Source organism: Colobus angolensis, unplaced genomic scaffold (assembly GCF_000951035.1).
Source record: "Colobus angolensis palliatus isolate OR3802 unplaced genomic scaffold, Cang.pa_1.0 Scaffold37, whole genome shotgun sequence".
In the NCBI taxonomy this organism is placed as follows: Eukaryota; Metazoa; Chordata; class Mammalia; order Primates; family Cercopithecidae; genus Colobus; species Colobus angolensis.
Window position 1 is genome coordinate 8849132 of NW_012117043.1, and position 19502 is coordinate 8868633.

The 19502-nt window shown below is 36.7% G+C and overlaps 1 protein-coding gene across 2 annotated transcripts in view; it reads right to left on the reverse strand.

Annotated features, from left to right (window-relative positions):
* Window positions 1-7166: 7166 nt before the first annotated feature.
* Window positions 7167-19502, reverse strand: part of STXBP4 (syntaxin binding protein 4) — a 212961-nt gene continuing 200625 nt past the window's right edge. For both annotated transcript variants that reach the window (XM_011953762.1, XM_011953761.1), the window contains one exon: window positions 7167-11674. In XM_011953762.1, the coding sequence (XP_011809152.1) occupies window positions 11560-11674 (115 nt within the window). In that variant the 3' untranslated portion in view covers window positions 7167-11559. The remainder of the gene's footprint in view (window positions 11675-19502) is intronic.

Here is a 19502-nt window from a genome sequence, read left to right on the forward strand (position 1 = left end):
TGGCCAGGGGTGCTTTGGAAGGATTCTTTCATTTGAAAGGTGGTTGGACTAGAGGAACTTACAAATTCACCTCAACTCTAGGATATTGTGCTTCTTGGAAAGACTATTGAGAGGCGCACCGGATGTTTTGTGCTACAGTTCTGCACCAGGCACTATATCCAAAGGAAGGATACTTTAGACATGGCTCTAAGTCCAAAGAGTTAATGTGAAAATCCCAATGATGCATCAGCTCTGCTAAAATCCATTGCTGGTTTTACACACAAAAGCTTTCAAGGCGGAAAATAATAGGTCCAGGATCTTTGACAATAGCAAAATAAAGATGGTAAACTCAGATGCCCTGCAGGACTGCTCAACCAATGATACTGCTCGGAGATATTTAAGTTGACATCCATAATCACAGGATTGGCCCCAGTTTTTTCTCTGTCATGAAACTTGGCCCTCCCCAGAGAATGAAAACATAAATATCACATCTGTGACAACTCTAGCATTTCTAGCAGGAAAAACAAATCCTGAATAAGCACCAAATGCAGTGAATCTGACCACACAATGGTAAAACAGTTATTTCAATACAGATTTTCATTTCAAAAAATGATTTGTTTTTGTTGTTTCCACAATAATCAATTTAGTTATTGACAATGCAGGTCAGGCCTCATTCATGGCCACAACGTAATCTCTGATCTCTCCAGTCCCTACAACACTACAGATTTTCACAGGATTATATATAGAATTCTAAAGCAAAATAATCCTAGAAAATATAAGTGAAAATAAAAATATATAATCAAATCAGATACACTTTTTTCATACATAATACATCACTAGCCCTTTTTTCTTATAAAGGACATGCTCACTATAGAGTAGTATGCAGAAAAATATAATGAATAAAATAGATATCACAAATAATGTCATCTAATATTTTTTTCAGATCTTCTATGGTGTTTATATATACAATACTGTTGGTTTTATATTGTATATAGATCTGGTTCCTTTTATTACCACTTGATGTTATACTGTGATACTTTCCTGGTATCATTAAACATTATTAAACATTTTCTATCATGTTAGATATCATATTTTATGTAGACATTCCCCTGTTTTCAGGAATTTAGGCAATCATTTCTATTTTAAAGCATGCTTTAATAAGCCTTTTAAGCATTTTTTTATTTTGGTCTAAACTTGGGGTCATTTGTGAGCGTAAATTCACAGAAGAAGAAATTTTTTTTTTTTTTTTTTTTTTGACGGAGTCTCGCTCTGTTGGCCAGGCTGGAGTGCAGTGGCTGGATCTCAGCTCACTGCAAGCTCCGCCTCCCGGGTCTACGCCATTCTCCTGCCTCAGCCTCCCGAGTAGCTGGGACTACAGGCGCCCGCCACCTTGCCCGGCTAGTTTTTTGTATTTTTTAGTAGAGACGGGGTTTCACCATATTAGCCAGGATGGTCTTGATCTCCTGACCTCGTGATCCGCCAGTCTCAGCCTCCCAAAGTGCTGGGATTACAGGCTTGAGCCACCGCACCCAGCAGAAGAAGAAATTTTTAAGGCCCTTGATAGATATTCCAAGACTGCTTTCCAGAAAGTTTGTGGTGATTCATAGACGCCCTAAAAATACCTGAGGATATCTATGTCATGTACCTGCACTAACATAATTACTGTGTTTTAAAAAATACTTTGGTTTTACTATATCTTCAATAATTAATCAGTAATTCTAAGGAAGCCTTATATCGTAGGAGGGAAGGTTTGTTTGAAATTGGCAAGAAACAAGGTACTGGAATAGATTACTGAGGAAGTTTGCATTGTCCACAGCCATAAAGGTTCACCTCACAGAGTAAGTAACACAAAATTATCTGTCCTGGATTGTTTAGACATTCGACTGCTTGAATGTCCAGGGACAAACCACTTGATCTCTTCTAAGTATTTCATGTCAGTGTCTTTAGAAATAGCTTTTAACATAATTTTGATTGAAATAATTTTTCAAAAAGCCCATTTCACTTGTTAAGGCATTTCATCTTTAGCTGAATTTTAAGTATGCTATGGGATAAGTCAGAAACAAGGAGATTTGATTCTCCATACCATATTTCATCGATTCTAAGACACATATTTTTCACATCTAAGCATCTTTAGCATTTGGGTGTATAATAGGCACTGCTAGCACTTTCAGATCCCTCTACCACTTTCATGCACGATAGCTCCCTGTGCATTCACTCTCAACATTCAGCATCTGCACCTCTTTGTTGGAGGGCTGTCCTCGGGCTAGAGGAACACGCTTTAACTACATTACAGGCTGGAAGCACCTGGAAATTTACACCCACCCCCACGCCCATTCAATAACTCACAGTGTGGAGGTATAAATACTCCTGGTTCTCTGGCCTCTGACTTGAACCTACTGTAGAATCTTTTTGTCTCCAGGGCTCTCCTGTGGGAGTAAACCAAAGTCATCTCCAGAATAGGCTTTGCTTGACATCACACTTTTTGTGGGTTTTTTTCCCCCTTCCCTTTGGGTCGGTTCTATTTCTCTATTCCCCTACTACTTTTCACCCTTGGGTCATTTCCTAATTCACAAAGTCCTTATGTCAGAGGGATTAAACACATTACAGGAAGTGTCTTACAATAAATGATGTCTTGCAGTTGCTGTCGGCCAGGCGGACATAGTGATATGGTTGTCTTTGCCTGTGCATGCATGAATTCGGTTGTTCTTTCCATGATATGACTGGACTGTTACTCCTTTACTTTTTAGTTAATAAACCATTTAAGGACTATTGAGAAAGGAGTACGAATCCTGATTGTTATCTAAAAATTTTCTATTAAGTCCTTCTGACAAGATAAAAAATGTGCCAGCATCAGAGTTGTAGAATGGATGTCTAAGACAGGAAAAAAAATCTCAGAGACTGCAGTAGAATATTCCTTTAAGAAATGTTATTTATCTTGATGGCAGAGAGGGTGTTATTGTGAAAAAATGTGGTTTATGACAACTGTGATTCAAAAAAGAGATGCAGAAAGAGTTCAATTCTGAATGTACAGAGCTTTGTAAATATCATAATTTATTTATATTTTATTTTCTTTTACACACATGATTTTTAAAAATCTATGCTGAAACTGTTCCCTTGTATTTACTTAAAGGGCTATAAGATAAAAATTCTAAGTACTATGTCATATTTTAAATCTCTTTTTCATTTTTATTTATACACAAAATAATGATAAGTCTTATAACTGATGAAATACTAATTGGGAATATGGTACTTATACACACAGAAGAAATACAATCAATGAACAGTCTTAATTGGAAAAACTAAAGTACCTTCATAGACTTCTCACTTTCCATTTGTAGTGGGAGCTCTACTGGTAAGTAAGGAACCACCAGTGCTTGGTCATATTCTTGAAATTGTGTATATTTTATTAAATATTTCTTATTCCTCCAATATCTGTGTGTGTGTGTGGTATGTATATACATACAGATATATATATATATATATATATACACACACACACATATACACACACACACATACACACACACACACTTAGTGTATTGCCAGAGTACTGTGGCAATACATAGCTCCCTTGTGCCAAATCAATTCTTCAGTAACATGATTAATTAACCCCTAAGAACAGAAGTTTGCTGCTGCTCTGAAATGCACTAACCTTATTGTATGTGTGTGTGTGTGTATGTATGCATTCTATATTGAGTACTTTCATTATTCAGAGAAGTAATCCATGCATTTAATTTGGTGTCAACTTCTTATTTTTGTGTGGTAATCACCAAAAAATAAAAGCTGGCATTAGATTAAATGCATAGATTACTTCTCTGAATGGTAAAACTGCCTAAAAAAATAGGATCTGCTCATAAACATCTTTTCATATTCCATTCCATAGAAATTTCTGACCTTACATGTCTATATTACCTATTCCTATAAGGTAACTTTATTATCTACTCAATTTGTTTTGTCTTCCTGTTTTCTCTTCTCATATGTGCTGATGAAAGATGAATTTCTCCACTGAGAAACAGAACAGTCAAGCAATTCCAGTGGGGTTAGTTATAGATGAGATAATTTCTGCAATTTCAGAGTACTGTGGCAATACATAGCTCCCTTGTGCCAAATCAATTCTTCAGTAACATGATTAATTAACCCCTAAGAACGGAAGTTTGCTGCTGCTCTGAAATGCACTAACCTTGTATTTTGGTTTCAGGCTTTATCTACCCTTCTAAACCAAAATCATTCTGTGGTATTTCTTCAGAACCTTGGGCAAATCAACAGTGTGAGTATGTGCTTTACAATCCTTTTACTGCAATCATACTGTGAGTTTTATGGCCCAACTTAAGTAGCATGTACTTCCTTCTTCAGCAAAATTCATTATATTGTTCCCACATTAGTGGAACTAGTTAATACAGACATGCTTACTTAAACCTCCACCTCATTTTCTTTTTAATTCCCCAGCCAGAAGCAGGAAACAGCTAAAATAGATTAAAAAAAAAAAGTTACATTTTAAATTTATTTTGTAAACTTTTATTAGATTTTACTGTGTCATGTCTTGCATGAGGAATGAAAAACAAATATATGGACTCCGAGTTAATAATAAAGGACTCACAGTCTACCAGGAGAGATGACACATGCCCTACTTTCCTATCCAAATTAATTACATATATAGTGTGATCGATACTTTATTAAAAGGTATGCAGCAATAGGGGACCGGGGTAGGATTTCTGAGTTGGAACTCTTCCAGTTAACCTTCTCAGCCTCCAGGGTTTTAGAATAAAATACTCCAAAGCAACAACAGATCCTGGCCAGTTTTCTGTTTTCCCATTTCCTTCCCACCTCCACCCGATTTACCCACCTAGCTACTGATGTTGAGTGGAACAGCCACAGTGAGAGAGACCAGATGGCTTTAACCAGAGTTCCAGTTTTCATTACCACATGCAGAAAGAGAAGGTAGAACCAGAATTCAGGCCTCTAAGACTCAGTAACCCAGCTCAGTAGATAAAAGTAAATTAGTAAATATAGTAACCAAATGAGTGTCTGGACAAACAGGCCAGCAACTCTCTTGAGGTGGAAGTTCTTGCTCCACCACTCCTGAGTGGGAAGGGGGGCTGGGCAGGTGTGTAAAAATGCAGGCATGGCATCTATAGAGTGCCAGCCCTGGGCATGGGGAAGGCAGCATGTGTCAAGGAGCTCTTCAAAGAAGAGGTAAAATGAGAGCAGAGTCTTGATGTATGAGAACAAATCTGATGCAGGAATGGGGCAAGAGAAGCTTCCTAGACAGAGAACAGTATATGTGATCAACTGTTGGGGATGAGAAGTGAGCCTAGAGAGAAAGCCAGGTACTCAGATAGTAGAAGGTGCTAGGGAACTACTGAAGACTAGCAAGGGAGCAATAGAAGCAATTTTGTGTTATAGAAAGATAATTCTGACAGACACGTGACAGGTAGATTGATGGGGACAGGTGTAGTAGAGAAGGAAGAAGCTATATCACCTATGTTGAAATCATCCAGGTAAGAAATGAGAAAGACTTGAAAAACAAATAGGCCATGTTTGCAAAACACAAAGAAAAGGGAATATATTTAAGAAATCTTTTAGGATGTATTCCTTTTTTTAATTCTAAGTTCACCAGTTAGGTAAATCACTGCCTAGGGAAGAAGCAGAGACAGGTCAAAAGTGTTACTTTAATGGAGCACTCTCTACAAAGAAACACGAGGAATAGGGAATAAATGATCCGAGCAACATTAATCTCAGGCAATTTGCAGTTCTTTCCTTTCCTTGGGGTCACTGCTCAACTCTGTGGGCTGTCTTAGTCCATTCAGGAGCTGCTATAACAAAATATCTTAGACTGGGTAATTTATAAACAATATAAATGTATTGTTCACAGTTCTGGAGGCTGGAAAGTGTAAGATCAAGGTGCCAGCAGATTTAGCTTCTGGTGAGGGCTTGCTCTCTGCTTCAAAGATGGTAACTTCTTGCTGCATCCTCACAAGGCAGAAGGGGCAAACAGGTTCCCTGAAGCCTCTTTCATAAGGGTAATAATCCCATTCACCAGGATGGAGCCTCATGACCTAATCACTTCCCCAGAGCCCTACCTCTTAATACTGGTACCTTGGGGGTTAGGTTTCAATATATGAAATTAAGGGCAGGGCAGAAACATTCAGACCACAGCAGAGGCTCATCTAGTGCTAAGGCACTCTGGGTTAAGATGCTCTAATGTTATTGTCCGAATTGATTTCCATTGAGAGAACATGTGGATTGAATGGAAAAGTCCTCATTCAGGTCCAGCAGGTGTTACTGCTACTCGTGTGATCCTTTGGGGCTCACAGAAATCAGTCTAATCCTCCAGTCTGGACCACATTGGGCTGGAGGAAGCTCATTGCGGTTGTCCAAGGTCCCACTACCTAAACACACCACATAGTCATTTCCATTCTAGGGGACAAATGTCATTGAGGTTTTGCTGCTCCCTGGAACTTGGTCCAGAAGGTTAAGCCCAGGTCCCTTTCTCTGAGCCCTACCAACATTTTTGTTCTTTTTTCTCCTCCTCACAGCCAGGGGAATTATTTCCTAGACAATGAGTAAGAAAGCCTCATATTCCTCATCATATGCGCTCTCAAATCTTTGCCCTAAATCATAAATCCTTTCTAGTTCCCCAAGGAGCTAGATTTTGGAAACTCAAAAGAACATGCTTTTTCCTGCTTTCTGATATCACACCCTTTCTTAGCGTAATGAATATTAAACGGCCCAGTAGTTCAAATATCTGATAAAGAATGGGGAGAAAGAAAATAAATGGAAAAAGTTTTGGTTAATTTCAATTGTATAGCCTTTGCATAAAATACGAATTACACAGGGCTAGAAACACATATATCTCACATTGTATCCCTACTACTCAGTGAAGTGTCTGGCATCTAGTAGCTCTCAGTAAGTGTGTGAGTAAATGAATACAAAAAGACAAAATCCCTGCCGTCATGAAGCTGACTCCCATTATTACTCCCATTATTGAGGAAGGAAACAACAAAACAAGATTAGGGCAAACTGATAATGTAAAAGAAATAAACAGGGTAGAGTGATACAGAGAATAATTGGATGATGGGGGAATGGAATGGGGGACAGAACTATTGATCTGATTGCCCTTTCCCTCAGAACAGCCCAACCTCCAAAAGTAAAAATTGAATTTTTGAAAAAAGTAGACAGAAACAGTATAAGTTTAAATGTAAAAAGTCGTATCAAGAAAGCAAACACAGAATTGTAGTTAATATTTACAAAATCATTATGCAGACACACTATTACATGTAGGCAGTTGTAGTTAAAACACCTTGGGTATTTCATTTCTAAAGTGAAGCTCCACAGGCACATTCTGTTTAAGGTTCTTTTCATTTTCTCAAAAGTTATATGCAATAGAATGTGTAAGTTGTTTTAATAATAGTTCAGTTCTTTACGTCCATTGTAAAAATGTCAAGCATGTTGATTCTTCAAAAAGTTGCATTTCAGTTAGCAGAGAAAATAAAAATGTCCCATTTCTCCCGAGAAAAAGGATAACATTTTCTGATTGTTCAAACACTTTATGAAAGTATCATTTGACTCTATATTTTGACAGCTGCTTTGCATTTATTATTGGAGAGGCTCTTCATACGGCATCTTCCTTTTTTTTCCTTTTCCAGTCAAGAGCTGTTAATATTATTTTGGAATTATTCAAATTTAAGAGAGTGATAAAGGATTGCTCTTCAGGGGTTCTTAATAAACAACCCCCTAACTTCTTACCCCTTTAAAAGGTTTTTTAGGGGAAAAAAAAAGAAAGACAAATGGTTTTGGACTATGAGCTCCTTGTTTTGAGAATCAGTACCATTTAGCCTCGTAGCATACAAATTTCACATTTTTCCAGGCATGTAGTAGGTGCTCAGGAAGTGTTTGCTGAGTTGAACTGGTTTGGGAAAAGGCAAGGGATTACTATCCTTATTATTCAGATAGGGAAAGTGAGGCCCAAAGAAGTGGAAGATGCATTTGTATTGTGCTTGGTACTTTACTGAACATTCTCACCCAAGTTAGCTCATTTAAAAGTTGGTCCTCACCACCATTACATGTAAAGTAGGAAGAGAAGAGTAATGATGTGTTTGACATATAGTGAATCAGTCACTGCTAGAGTTCCCTCTGTATAGCAAGTCAGTCTCTGCTGCTAAAGGAAATCTAAAACCTAATGATTAAAAATCTCTGGTTTTTGGACTTGGTGGAAGGAAGGTTATTCTTCCAAGGACAAAAACAAAAAACAAACAAAAAAACCAGAAAATCTATAGGAACCTTTGGACTAAAAAAAAGTCCTATCATACATTTAAAAAAAAGGTTCACATACACTATTGGTGGTAATGTAAGCTGGTCCTACTTTTATGGAGGAGAATTTATGAATATATACCAAAATTAAAATGAATGTAACTTTGACCTAGCTTTGATCAAGAAATTTAGGAATGTATTCACACTATAGACATACTAGCACAAGAGTGCAAAGCTATATGAGGAAAAGGACGTAATGAATATATAAATGTTCACTGTGACATTGTTGGTAATAAGAAAACTTAAAACATTTTAGCGTGCAATAAATTGCTGGCCACACAAATTATGGGTTATGTGGGTAGTGATATTTTATGTAGATATTTGAAATAAAAGATTAATCTATGTATTGACATGAAAAGATGACCACAACATTAACACGTCAAAAACAAGCTGCTTAATAGTGTGATCTCCTTTGAGTAAAATCACTTACCACAGTATTAGTGACTGCTACCTCTCGAAGGTGAGATGGTCTATCTCTTACTTTATTCTCTTCCATAGTACTTGATTTTTTAAAAAGAAAATAGATTAGTTTTAAAATTCAAATATTAAGAAGAAGCTGTTTAGTTCTGGCCACATAAAAACTTTTTTGTTGTTGTTTTTTAAAATCAAGAGTAAGTGGAACCCAGGAAATGATTAGCAATTGTTCTACTTCACCACAGTGCTTAGCACGGTGCTTGTGACATTGTTGGTGCTCAATAAATATTTTGAGGGAATGAGTGAGTAAGGATGATTCAGCCTGGGCACTCTAGTAAAGTGAGATGGAGGGACGTAAGAACATTCAGATTTTCTAACCCTAAAATCCAAGCCAGTGAGTCAATGAAGACTTCATGATGACCATGTTGCTATGGTTGATTTATGTTAAAGAAAGACTGGCTACTCATGAAAACATAATGTGAGGGTCCTGTTTGTACTGGAAAAGGATTCTTGCTAAGCCCTGACCATGTTTTTTTGAACATTTCTTATGGCATTGACCTGATGGTTTAGAGATCACGCAAGTTTTATGAAGAGGGAATCTGAGAGAGTGGCCAACTGGTCCAGTCCATTCACACACTGAACCTCCTCAGCAACATTCCCCACGTAAGGAATTCAGATTGACTGAAACCTGCTGGGACAATGCTTTCATTTTCTCCTGGGAAATGCTTTTCTTATCAGCTTTAACTACTAGAAAGTTCCTTATGGCATTGAACTAGAATCTGCCTTTTTATAAATTGTGCCCATAGACAATGAATCTAAGCAGTTCTGCATAGTGGTTTAGAGAACAGGTTCTGGAATCACAGATCTGACTTGAACCCTAGCTTCTACACATAGGTGCTTTGTCACCCTTAGGCAAAGATTACTAACTCTCTAAACCTAAGTTTTTTCTTTTAGAAATGGGGATAATTACAGTTCCTATTTCATGGAATGGTTTTAAGAAGATCATAAATAAATATATGCAAATTGCTCATCACCATGTCTGACACAAAATGCTCAATAAATAATCTCATTACACTTGTCTAGGCCTTTTTCACTAGGTATTTGACAGAAACAGGGAGGCAAGTAGTACAAAACAGCAGTTAAAGGATGAGGTATCACTGTCGGTGGGCTGTGTGACTGAGTATTTTGATTTCAGGTGACTCAAGCACCTTGTTTTGCTCACTAGAAACAAATTAGAAAACTCTCCAAGCAGGGGGAGAGATATTTCACACTATTAATCTGACAAAAACAAAAAGTTTGTACTTTCACAATTATAGACACTAACCTACAGAATACCTCATTCACCTTTTGGTTGGGGGGGGGGTGCAAGGAAATAGCTCCCTCTGGGGCTTCTCTCAAAACTTGTCTTCCCGGAGCTTTCTAACATTCAAATGGCTGTCAGGCAAAACACAAGTCTTCTCTAGCCATCCTGAAACATTTCTCATGGCTAATGACTACCTATCAGTCTGGAGTTGACTTTATATTATTACTCAAGACATAAATCATACATCCTAAATGTATTCAGGAATGTATAGTTGAGCACAATGTATATATATCTTTACCATATAAATCTGTATTATACACCATATGAAATTCGGTAGACTAGGAGACTTAGGATCTCAGTTTACTCATCTATAAAATGGTTACAATGAATGGTTCTTAGACTATGTTTTAAGGACTTCTAGGACTGCACAGCAGTGCTGGGGGCTGCTTGACTTGGGCTGTAGGCTTCCATCTTGTTTCGAGTAGAGCAGCAATGTTTTAACAGATACCTCTCTTCTCATCAGCTCCCCTCAAACCATCCCTCTGGGAAGGGCAACCCAAGCAGGACAAACCACGCCTTTCAGTTTAGAAAAACACAAGCTGCTGAAAGAAGTCTGTTGAAACAATATCACAAACAGTGCGCCTACTTGTCGAAGGCTTGGGTGCAGAGAAGGGGGAAGGGTTTATAGGAGAATAGTGGGGTTATAGAGGGGCCATGTTCGACTGAAGAGGTGCCTTCTGAATCTCTGTGGAATGCACAGCTGTGGGGCCAGCTGCATCAACACAATCACAGTGTCCTGCGTGATGGGCTGTGACCTCCCTCTGTGGGGACAGCAGGGTGTGGGGGGAGGGGGACTGGACATGGAATCAGAAGACTTAGGAGTGAGTCTTGGTGCTGGGACAGGGAGCTTCCTCTCTCTGAACTGCTATTTCCCTACTGAAAACCAAGAAGAAACATACCCACCAGATCAGCTTCACAGGCATGTTGTATGGTTTAAAGAAAATGAGGTCTGCAAAGCATTTTGTAAATCAGAAAGCTAACAAAGATATAAGCTGTATTCATTAGCCCATGAGATGTCTAAATGTGACCCTTAAATTCCAAAAAGCTTGCTAAGATCACTGTCCTAATATGTGAATATAAAAGGTTAGTGAATTATCAAATAAATGAGGTGTTTCATTATGTTCATACACTTTTTCTATATGTCAGTTATAAAAACCTTTGTTTCTGAGACCCTGTGAAGAACTACATATGAAATTACAAAGACAGATCTAATTAGATATGAAAAAGTATATATATTGTAAAGTCTAATTATATGTGATTTCAAAAAATATGACTAGATTATTCTTAAGGAACTACTGTAGTGGCAATTGATTTTTTAAATGTATACAGGAATATCGAAAGTTTTACAAAAATACCCAAAGTCCAGATCTCCATTTCACACTTCAACAAGTAGTGCATGCTTTACTCCTATTTTAGACTGTCGCATCTCAGAATTGAATGTTATGTGTCTCTGCTCACGTCATCCATGTAGCTCCACTTCCTAAGGAAAACCATCAACTTCTCTGGTTGGGGAGTTCTCCAGAGAAATCCGCTTCATTCTCCTCTGAGCGAGACAGATTCAGGACACTCATCACGGGATGGATCCAGGATGTAGTCTGTGTTACGTGACTTGAGAAGAACAAGAATGCAATTAGAATCTGAAAGACTGTCTTTCTACTTATCCATGCAAGTATTGATCCTGGTGACATTGCTTCTACCCCAGTAAAGTCCCTGTGAGAGGAAGCAGTTAGAACTAGATCCAAGAGTTTTAATAAGTTTTAGACACATTTTAAGTTTCGATGAAAACCATTTCTTTCTTTTTTCTTTGGTTAAAAAGGAATGTAGGTGAATGCAGCATCTCTAACTCCTTTCCTTTCAGTATCTGACATTCAGTCAGTCAGCAAGTCCAATGACTGCCTTCCTGTAACATCTCTGGAATCTGTTTCTTGCTTTCCTTTTTCAATGAAATAGTCTGGGTCACTGAAATGGTTTGCCTCCCTGCCTCTGCTCTAGTTCTAATTCATTCTCTACTCCAGCCAAATAACTTTCTAAATGGCAAATCATACACTGTTACTCACTTGGTAAACATTCAATGAAATACTTTGTTTTTTTAGCTTCCTCAACAATACCTTTTTTTTTTTTTTTGAGACAGAGTCCTGCTCTGTCACCTAGGCTGGAGTGCAGCCGCACAATCTCAGCTCACTGTAACCTCTGTCCCCTGGGATTCAAGGAATTCTCATACCTCAGCCTCCCAAGTAGCTAGGACTAAAGGTGCACGCCACCACACCTGGCTAATTTTTGTAATATTAGTAGAGACAGGGTTTCACCATATTGGCCAGGCTGGTCTGGAACTCTTGGGCTTAAGTGATCCACCCACTTTGGCCTCCCAGAGTGTTGGGATAACAGGCATGAGCCACTGCACCCCACCAACAATATTTTCTTCTTTCCCATAATCCTTTCCCATGAGAAGTTAACTTTATTAATTCTAAAAAAACAAATATCCCTTAAGAATCCTCCAATCTGTGCCCATGGTCTTATCTCTTATTACATTAAATTATAAGTGCTGGTTTATTTTTAGGCCTTCCTACTACATATAAAGCTCCTTAATGGCAGGAACTGTGTTTCTTATCTCTGAATTTGTGGGGCCTAACATGATCTCAGAACAGATGACCAGCATCCTGAAAAGTGTTTCAGGGAAATAACACAAGCAGAGATGAGAAAGGAAGTACAAAAGATATTGGGTATGTCCAGTGGTGACACATCATGAAATCATGCTCTTAACCTGGTGGATGGTATTTCTTACACTTAGTGTCCTACTCCCAGCCTTTGGCTGGATGACTCTCCTAAATCCATCACCATCTTCCCAACTCCAAGTGCATGAATTAGGACGAGGATTTGATTCTTCTCCTTGGACACTGTTTCTAGCCCTGGTTTACCTCACTGCCTTCATCCATCCTAGATCAGTTTCCCTAGCCTTCGTCCTTCTCAAACTCAACCTGAGAAGCAGCACCGTGTCTTAGATTAAGTGCATCTGAAGGCCAGTACTTATAAAGATTACTTAGGATTGTGGATCTGAAAGTGCCTCCTACATTATAAAGTAACATTTTCCAAAGTATGTTCCCAAGAGTTTTAAATAAATGTTATGTGAAGAATAGCATGGCACAGTGGCTCATGCCTGTAATCCCAGTTACTGACTTGGGAGGCTAATATGGGAGGACGGCTGGAATTCAGAAGTTTGAGGCTGCAGTGAGGTATGATCCACTACATTCCATCCTGGGTGACAAAACAAGACCCTGTCTCAATCAATCAATCAATCAACCAATTAATCAATGTTATGTTCAGAATATAATTCTACAGTCAAATAAGTTTGACATAATTGAATAGGTTTCTTTACTATAGGATTTCCCAGAGACTTTAATATGCTAATGTGCTATATGCTAATGTGCTCTATGAGTCTCCAAGACTGTGTAATATTACTCAAAGTAACATATCTCTGTTAACAAACACAGGGCTAGTGTTCCACAGAACACAATTTGGGAACTATCACAAAAATGCATTCACTTTATTGGCCACTGATTACAATACTGAAAATGTTAGGTAGTACAAATGGTAAGTTCCACTGTTATTATTGGTTTGGTTTGTTTTCAATCCTATACTACACATTTTGTTCATGTCCCCACTACACAAATTGTTCAGCTCCTCTCTTTAAATATTAAAAATGTATCTTTTCATGGAAGAAGATTACTAGTGGTTTTATGATGGCATAAAAAGGGTTCCAGTTCTTTAAGAATCAAGGTGAAAGTGACAAGGCCCAGGCATCTTCATCATTTCAAAACCTGAGAGTGTGGTTTAGTGTACAAGGAATCATTATTCTCTTGACAATAATCCACATTACTAATATCCCTTTAAAATGGTTTAATGGAATTTCTTATTATGGAGGCCAAATTTACTAAAGCATTTGATTCGGCATAGGTTAACTTCATTTCAAGGCCTTTATAAAGCTGGAAAGCTGCCTAGCTTGAAAGTGGTTTAAAGAAATACTAATGAGTGTAACATGAGAGGGCTGGAATGCCACTGCAAGGTGAAATGAGGACACGTCGCCCTGTTCAAAGTACATGTTTAAAACTAAAAGGGAAAAGCTTGATGAGACAGCTTTGCTTATTTTAAAATATTGGTATATATTTTAATACTTTGTTTATCAGCACATATTACTCCAAAGAAGAGACGATAATTTAAATCACTTAAATTTCTTCCTCTCCTTTGAAGTTCCATAATTGGAGGAGATGGGAAGGAAGAAAAACAGGAGCAATTACCCGAGGGTAAGTTCAGGTAGTATGCTTTGCTATTTGACTTTTTATAAATAACATTCTCATGCCTGAAATGTTACAACTGTCCATATATGAACATTCCATTAAACTGCTAATTTAAAATAATCAGAAGGAAAATGTCTAAGAAAAAAAACGTAGTTACAGACTCTGAACGGTGAATATCAGAAAGTTCTACCAGATGGTCATCCTTGCCAGTAACCTTCTTTAAGCGTTTTTAATCAACAAATCAACATCTGCTCTTACTCCAAATACAAAAGTAATATAAAATTTGATTAACTTTATAACTTGATTAATCTTGTATTTACAGTATTTTTTGTATATGCGTAAAAACACACATGCACACACCTAAGCATCAAATATGCAATTACAACAGCTACTCACTAGAAGAAATAAAACTAAAGCGACAGAGAGATGTGTTCTGTGCTTCAAGCACACGTTTCAGACCTGGGTCTTTGTTAAAAATGTCCAGAACCAATGGGACACAGTGCTTCTGAAACTCAGGTAATGCATGTGAAGTGCCTGGCAGACAGGAGACATTCAATAAATAATTACAGCTAGTTTTATTGTTAATTAGGGATTTCTGATTATTGTAAGAAAAACTTGGAATTCTTCCTATGATGCTGGAAGGGGGCCATTTGTGTGTATACCATTCAATTTTCTGTCCTAGTGAGCACGGTGGCTAAAGAGCTTTGACATAATCGGTATGATGAGATAATCCCAGATTTACTGGCTTGGAGAACATTCTAGTATTAAAAACATTTCCTCTGTGATTTGTGTGCTTGGTAATTCAGCTGATAAGAGAGAGAATAAATCAGCCCTGTTGACTCTGTTTAATTAATAAAGACCCCATGGTTCATAAAGGGAGATGTTGCTACTTAGTATAAAAAATTTAGAGGTTTGGAAAATAAATGAAGCTTACTATGGAACATGAAAAATTTCCATTTGAACATACAGTACCTCTGGCAAATTCTCCTAAAGAGACAGTGCATCTGACCTGATTTGGAGAGCAGTCAACAGCACTTCAGATATATTTGAAAATCTCAAAAACATAATACTATTTGCCTCTGAATGGTTGCCAAATCCATTGTTGGAAAACAATAATATTGGATTTGGGAAGATAACAGTATTGTGTGTTTTAAAAAATAATATTAGTAAACTGAAAGACACATTTTAGAGCTTATTAAAAAACCTAAGAGAACATGCTTTATTTTATTGGCATAGAAATGTAAGTGAATTATTTAAATCCCATTATAATTACCCTCCTTATGTTTCTTACCTCCTAAAGGAGCAAAATGTTTTCTTTCAAAATAAAAATTGGGACAACCTGTTAAACAGAAAGGGTTTAAAGACAAAAAGGACACTTGTTCTGTAGAAATTCATTCTTACAACCGTCTGTGATGATGAAAGACATTCTTTTGTTAATCTTCCATCATAGATGGCACTATTTATACATCATTGTGAATTTGCATATACTATTTTATCATGTTTAAGATAAAGCTGTGGAATAAAGAGCCAAAAGTAATTAACTTCCAGTGTCATTTTTGGGGGAGGTGATAATTGTATGTATATAGTATTTATATAAACCAGAAAACAAAGACAAATAAGTAACTATATGTTAATATAATTTGTTTCAGGCACCAGTAACTTTGAATTGCTGGAAAATTTTACAACTGGGCATAAACTGCAAGTAGTAATGACATCAAAAGCTTTATACTTAAAAACTAATCCCAACTGAAAACAAATGAGAAGGTAGGAACACAAGGTGAGCCTTGTCAATAAGATTATTAAAAAGTAACCAAACCATGATAAAGCAGCATATAATCTTATATAAATACTGGTTATGAGAATAATTACAAATTAGTAGTGGGAAGTATTTATTCTAAAATACATTTAAGAGAAAATTGCAGGCATTTTGTTCCCACTGGTATATAAGGAGTATCCTCTTACATAATTTTGGAAATATGCCACTAAAATCAAAATAAATATTTCTCATTAGTGAACTTTGTAAATATCATGGAACACTTTGAGCATTTTTTAATTAGGCATTTGGAAATCCAGTGAGGCTCTGATCAGATATTAGCAGGATCTCATCCAAATCTTTACAGTCGAGAGGCCAAATTTTATTTTTATTATATATTTATGGTAATTTCTATTAAAAATCATTTATCTTTTAAAATCTTAAATTCCAATTAAAAAAATATTTAGGTCTGAGATATCAAATTATATTATAAGAATCTAAAGCTATTGTAATATATTACTTATGTATAACATTGGAAAAAACTGTTGTCACTAGACTTGTAAAAGATAAACACTGAAAAGAAAATTCCTGAGGAAAAAGTATGGAAAATATTAATTACATTTTTTCAAATAATATCCACAGGCTGGATTTCTGTATAGGGCTAAAACATGCCAGGTACAAAGCCAATATAATGAATTTTTCAAAGAAGGAAACAACTCTGTAGTGACAGAGTACAGCCCTGAGTAACTCTTAAAAACTTTTTTAAAAAACTCTTAAAAATTGATCATAATGGGACAAACAAAACAGAAAAAAACAAAGAACATGTCCTACTGACACTGATACCTATACATTGAATTATTAGATACTAACAAACAATTATATAGGATTGTAGAGTTGGTATATTTGTACTTTCTCATATACCTGTTGACAGTATCCACCAAAAATTTATGTTCTCCATTCCATGCCATAGAGTTGCTGCCAGATGGCAGCTGCCTAGGCAGAGACCACATTTCCCAGCTCTCCTCACATCTTTATGTGAGCATGTGATTAGTTCCTATCAATAAGGTAACAGAATTGTTTGTCTTTTGTGGGTCAGGGATTTTTAAGAAGCTGGAATGCCGTCTCTACTCTCATTCATCATCCACTAACTGAATGTAGAGGACTCTGAGGCCATTGGGGAGGGCAGAGACATGAAATGGGAGGAGCCTGGGTCTCAACATCACCACTTGAAGAAAAGTTACACCCATCAACCAGGAATCCCTGCATTGATTTGTGAGTATTAAGCCACTGAAAGCAGATGATTTGTTATTGCAGTTAGCATCACTCTAGATCACTGTCAAGCAAGATGAAAATATTTCAAGAGGAAGCTATCACTATTACTTTCTCAATAAATATATGTACAACTTCTGTAAACTAAAAGCCTATCTTTCTAAAGTACAGAAAATAAGTAATAACTATATATTTTCATGCTACTTTAAATATCAATAATCAAGACTGTCAGAATATAGATTAACGAATACCAAATTTAATTGGAAACAAGTTCATAAGACCACTGTCAACGTTTCCATATTAAATTCCCACTGCGAGAAGTGCATAAAATGTAGAAGCTACTTTAATTTTTAGTGTTCTTATTAAAATAGAATTATATTACAAGCCATACAGGCGTTCACTTAATTTAATCAACAAAAGAAGTTTAATAAACATCTGACTAAACATTTTTTTAATTAACAAATTTAAAACCTTAAAAAAACTAAAATTTAAAATGTATTTCAACTAATTTATATTGATTCTAATATTATGTTTATCTATCAAAGTTAAAATGACTACACCTCAAATTTTAAATATAAGCAAATATATTATACTACAGAATGATTTGTAAAAATCACAGAGTTGGAAGGGACTTTGAGAGGCTTCTTATGAGACCATCTCTAATGTCTTGAGGTATTTTGTCAGTATTACTGACCCCATCAAGTATAAATGCTAAAGCCACTTGAGAGTAAGTGTTACAAAGAAAAGCCTTCCATTATGATGAAAATTATAGGATAAAAATATGCCATCAACCTCTATAGTTTTCTCATGAACTTTTAAATACTGATTGTTTCTAATAGTGCCACCTTAGACTTGTGACTAAATGGAATTAACTGTCTTTTAGGACCTTAGCATATATTAAAGGCAAGAAAGAATTACATTCTTATTTTCTATATGAGGAATCTGATACTAAGAAAGGTGAAATAACTTATTCCAGGTCATAAAACTAATGCATGTTAGAGCTGGGATCTAGATCCAAATCTGACTTCTGAGAATTTAACCATTATATTAACCTCCTCGCTGAGGTTGTTTTCTGGGTTGGTGTCAGTAACAATATATAGGGAGGCTCTGGAATGGATTAAGCGACCATCTGAAAGGAGTTCTTCAGCTTTACAAGGTAAAATTAATTAAAGATGTATTGACTAGTTCATTGATTATAAATGAAATGTCTAAAGGTATTTTATACACACACACACACACACACACACACACACACATATTTTAAAGTACTTGCCATATGATATGGTTTGGCTCTGTGTACCCACCCAAATCTCATCTTGAATTGTAATCTCCATGTGTCAAGGGAGGGACCTGTAATCCCCATGTATCAAGGGAGGGAGGTGATTGGATGATGGGGACAGTTTCTTTCACACTGTTCTCGTGATACTGAGTTCTTACAAGATCAGATGGTTTAATAAGCGTCTGGCATTTCCTCTGGTTGCACTTCTCACTCCTGCTGCCTTGTGAAGAAGATGCCTGCTTCCCCTTCCGCCATGATTGTAAGTTTCAGGAGGCCTCCCCAGCCATGTGGAACTGTCAGTCAATTAAAGCTTCTTTGTTTATAAATTACCCAGTCTCAGGTGATATCTTTATAGCAGTGCGAAAACAAACTAATATACCATGAAATGCATAAGAATTGTTATCTGAATGACCATGAATTAAAAGTACTTGTATGAAGCCTGAGTCAGAGGCTTTGTGCCAGCAGTCATATTGTTTACATCATGTAGCAACAAATTCTTCATATATCTATTTTTGTCTAATAGGCTGTTAGTTTCTGGAGGGTAGGGAAGGGTCCTACTCATCTTTATAGCCCCAGTGTCAGGCTCACAGAAAGGGAGGTCCAAAAATGTTTGGTGCATGGATACATTCCACGGATGTAATACTATTGTTATATCACTGGGTAAAAATACTCAAAAGTGGTAGACAACCTTACTTATAATGGGGGATCAGATAAAGCAATCTTCAGATGTGGTAGTCCAGTGTACCGTCATAAATTATTAAGAAATATCCATAAATAAATTGATCATTATTAAAATAAGATTTAAATAGCTCCAAAGTCACCAAATAACCAGCACTACTAGTC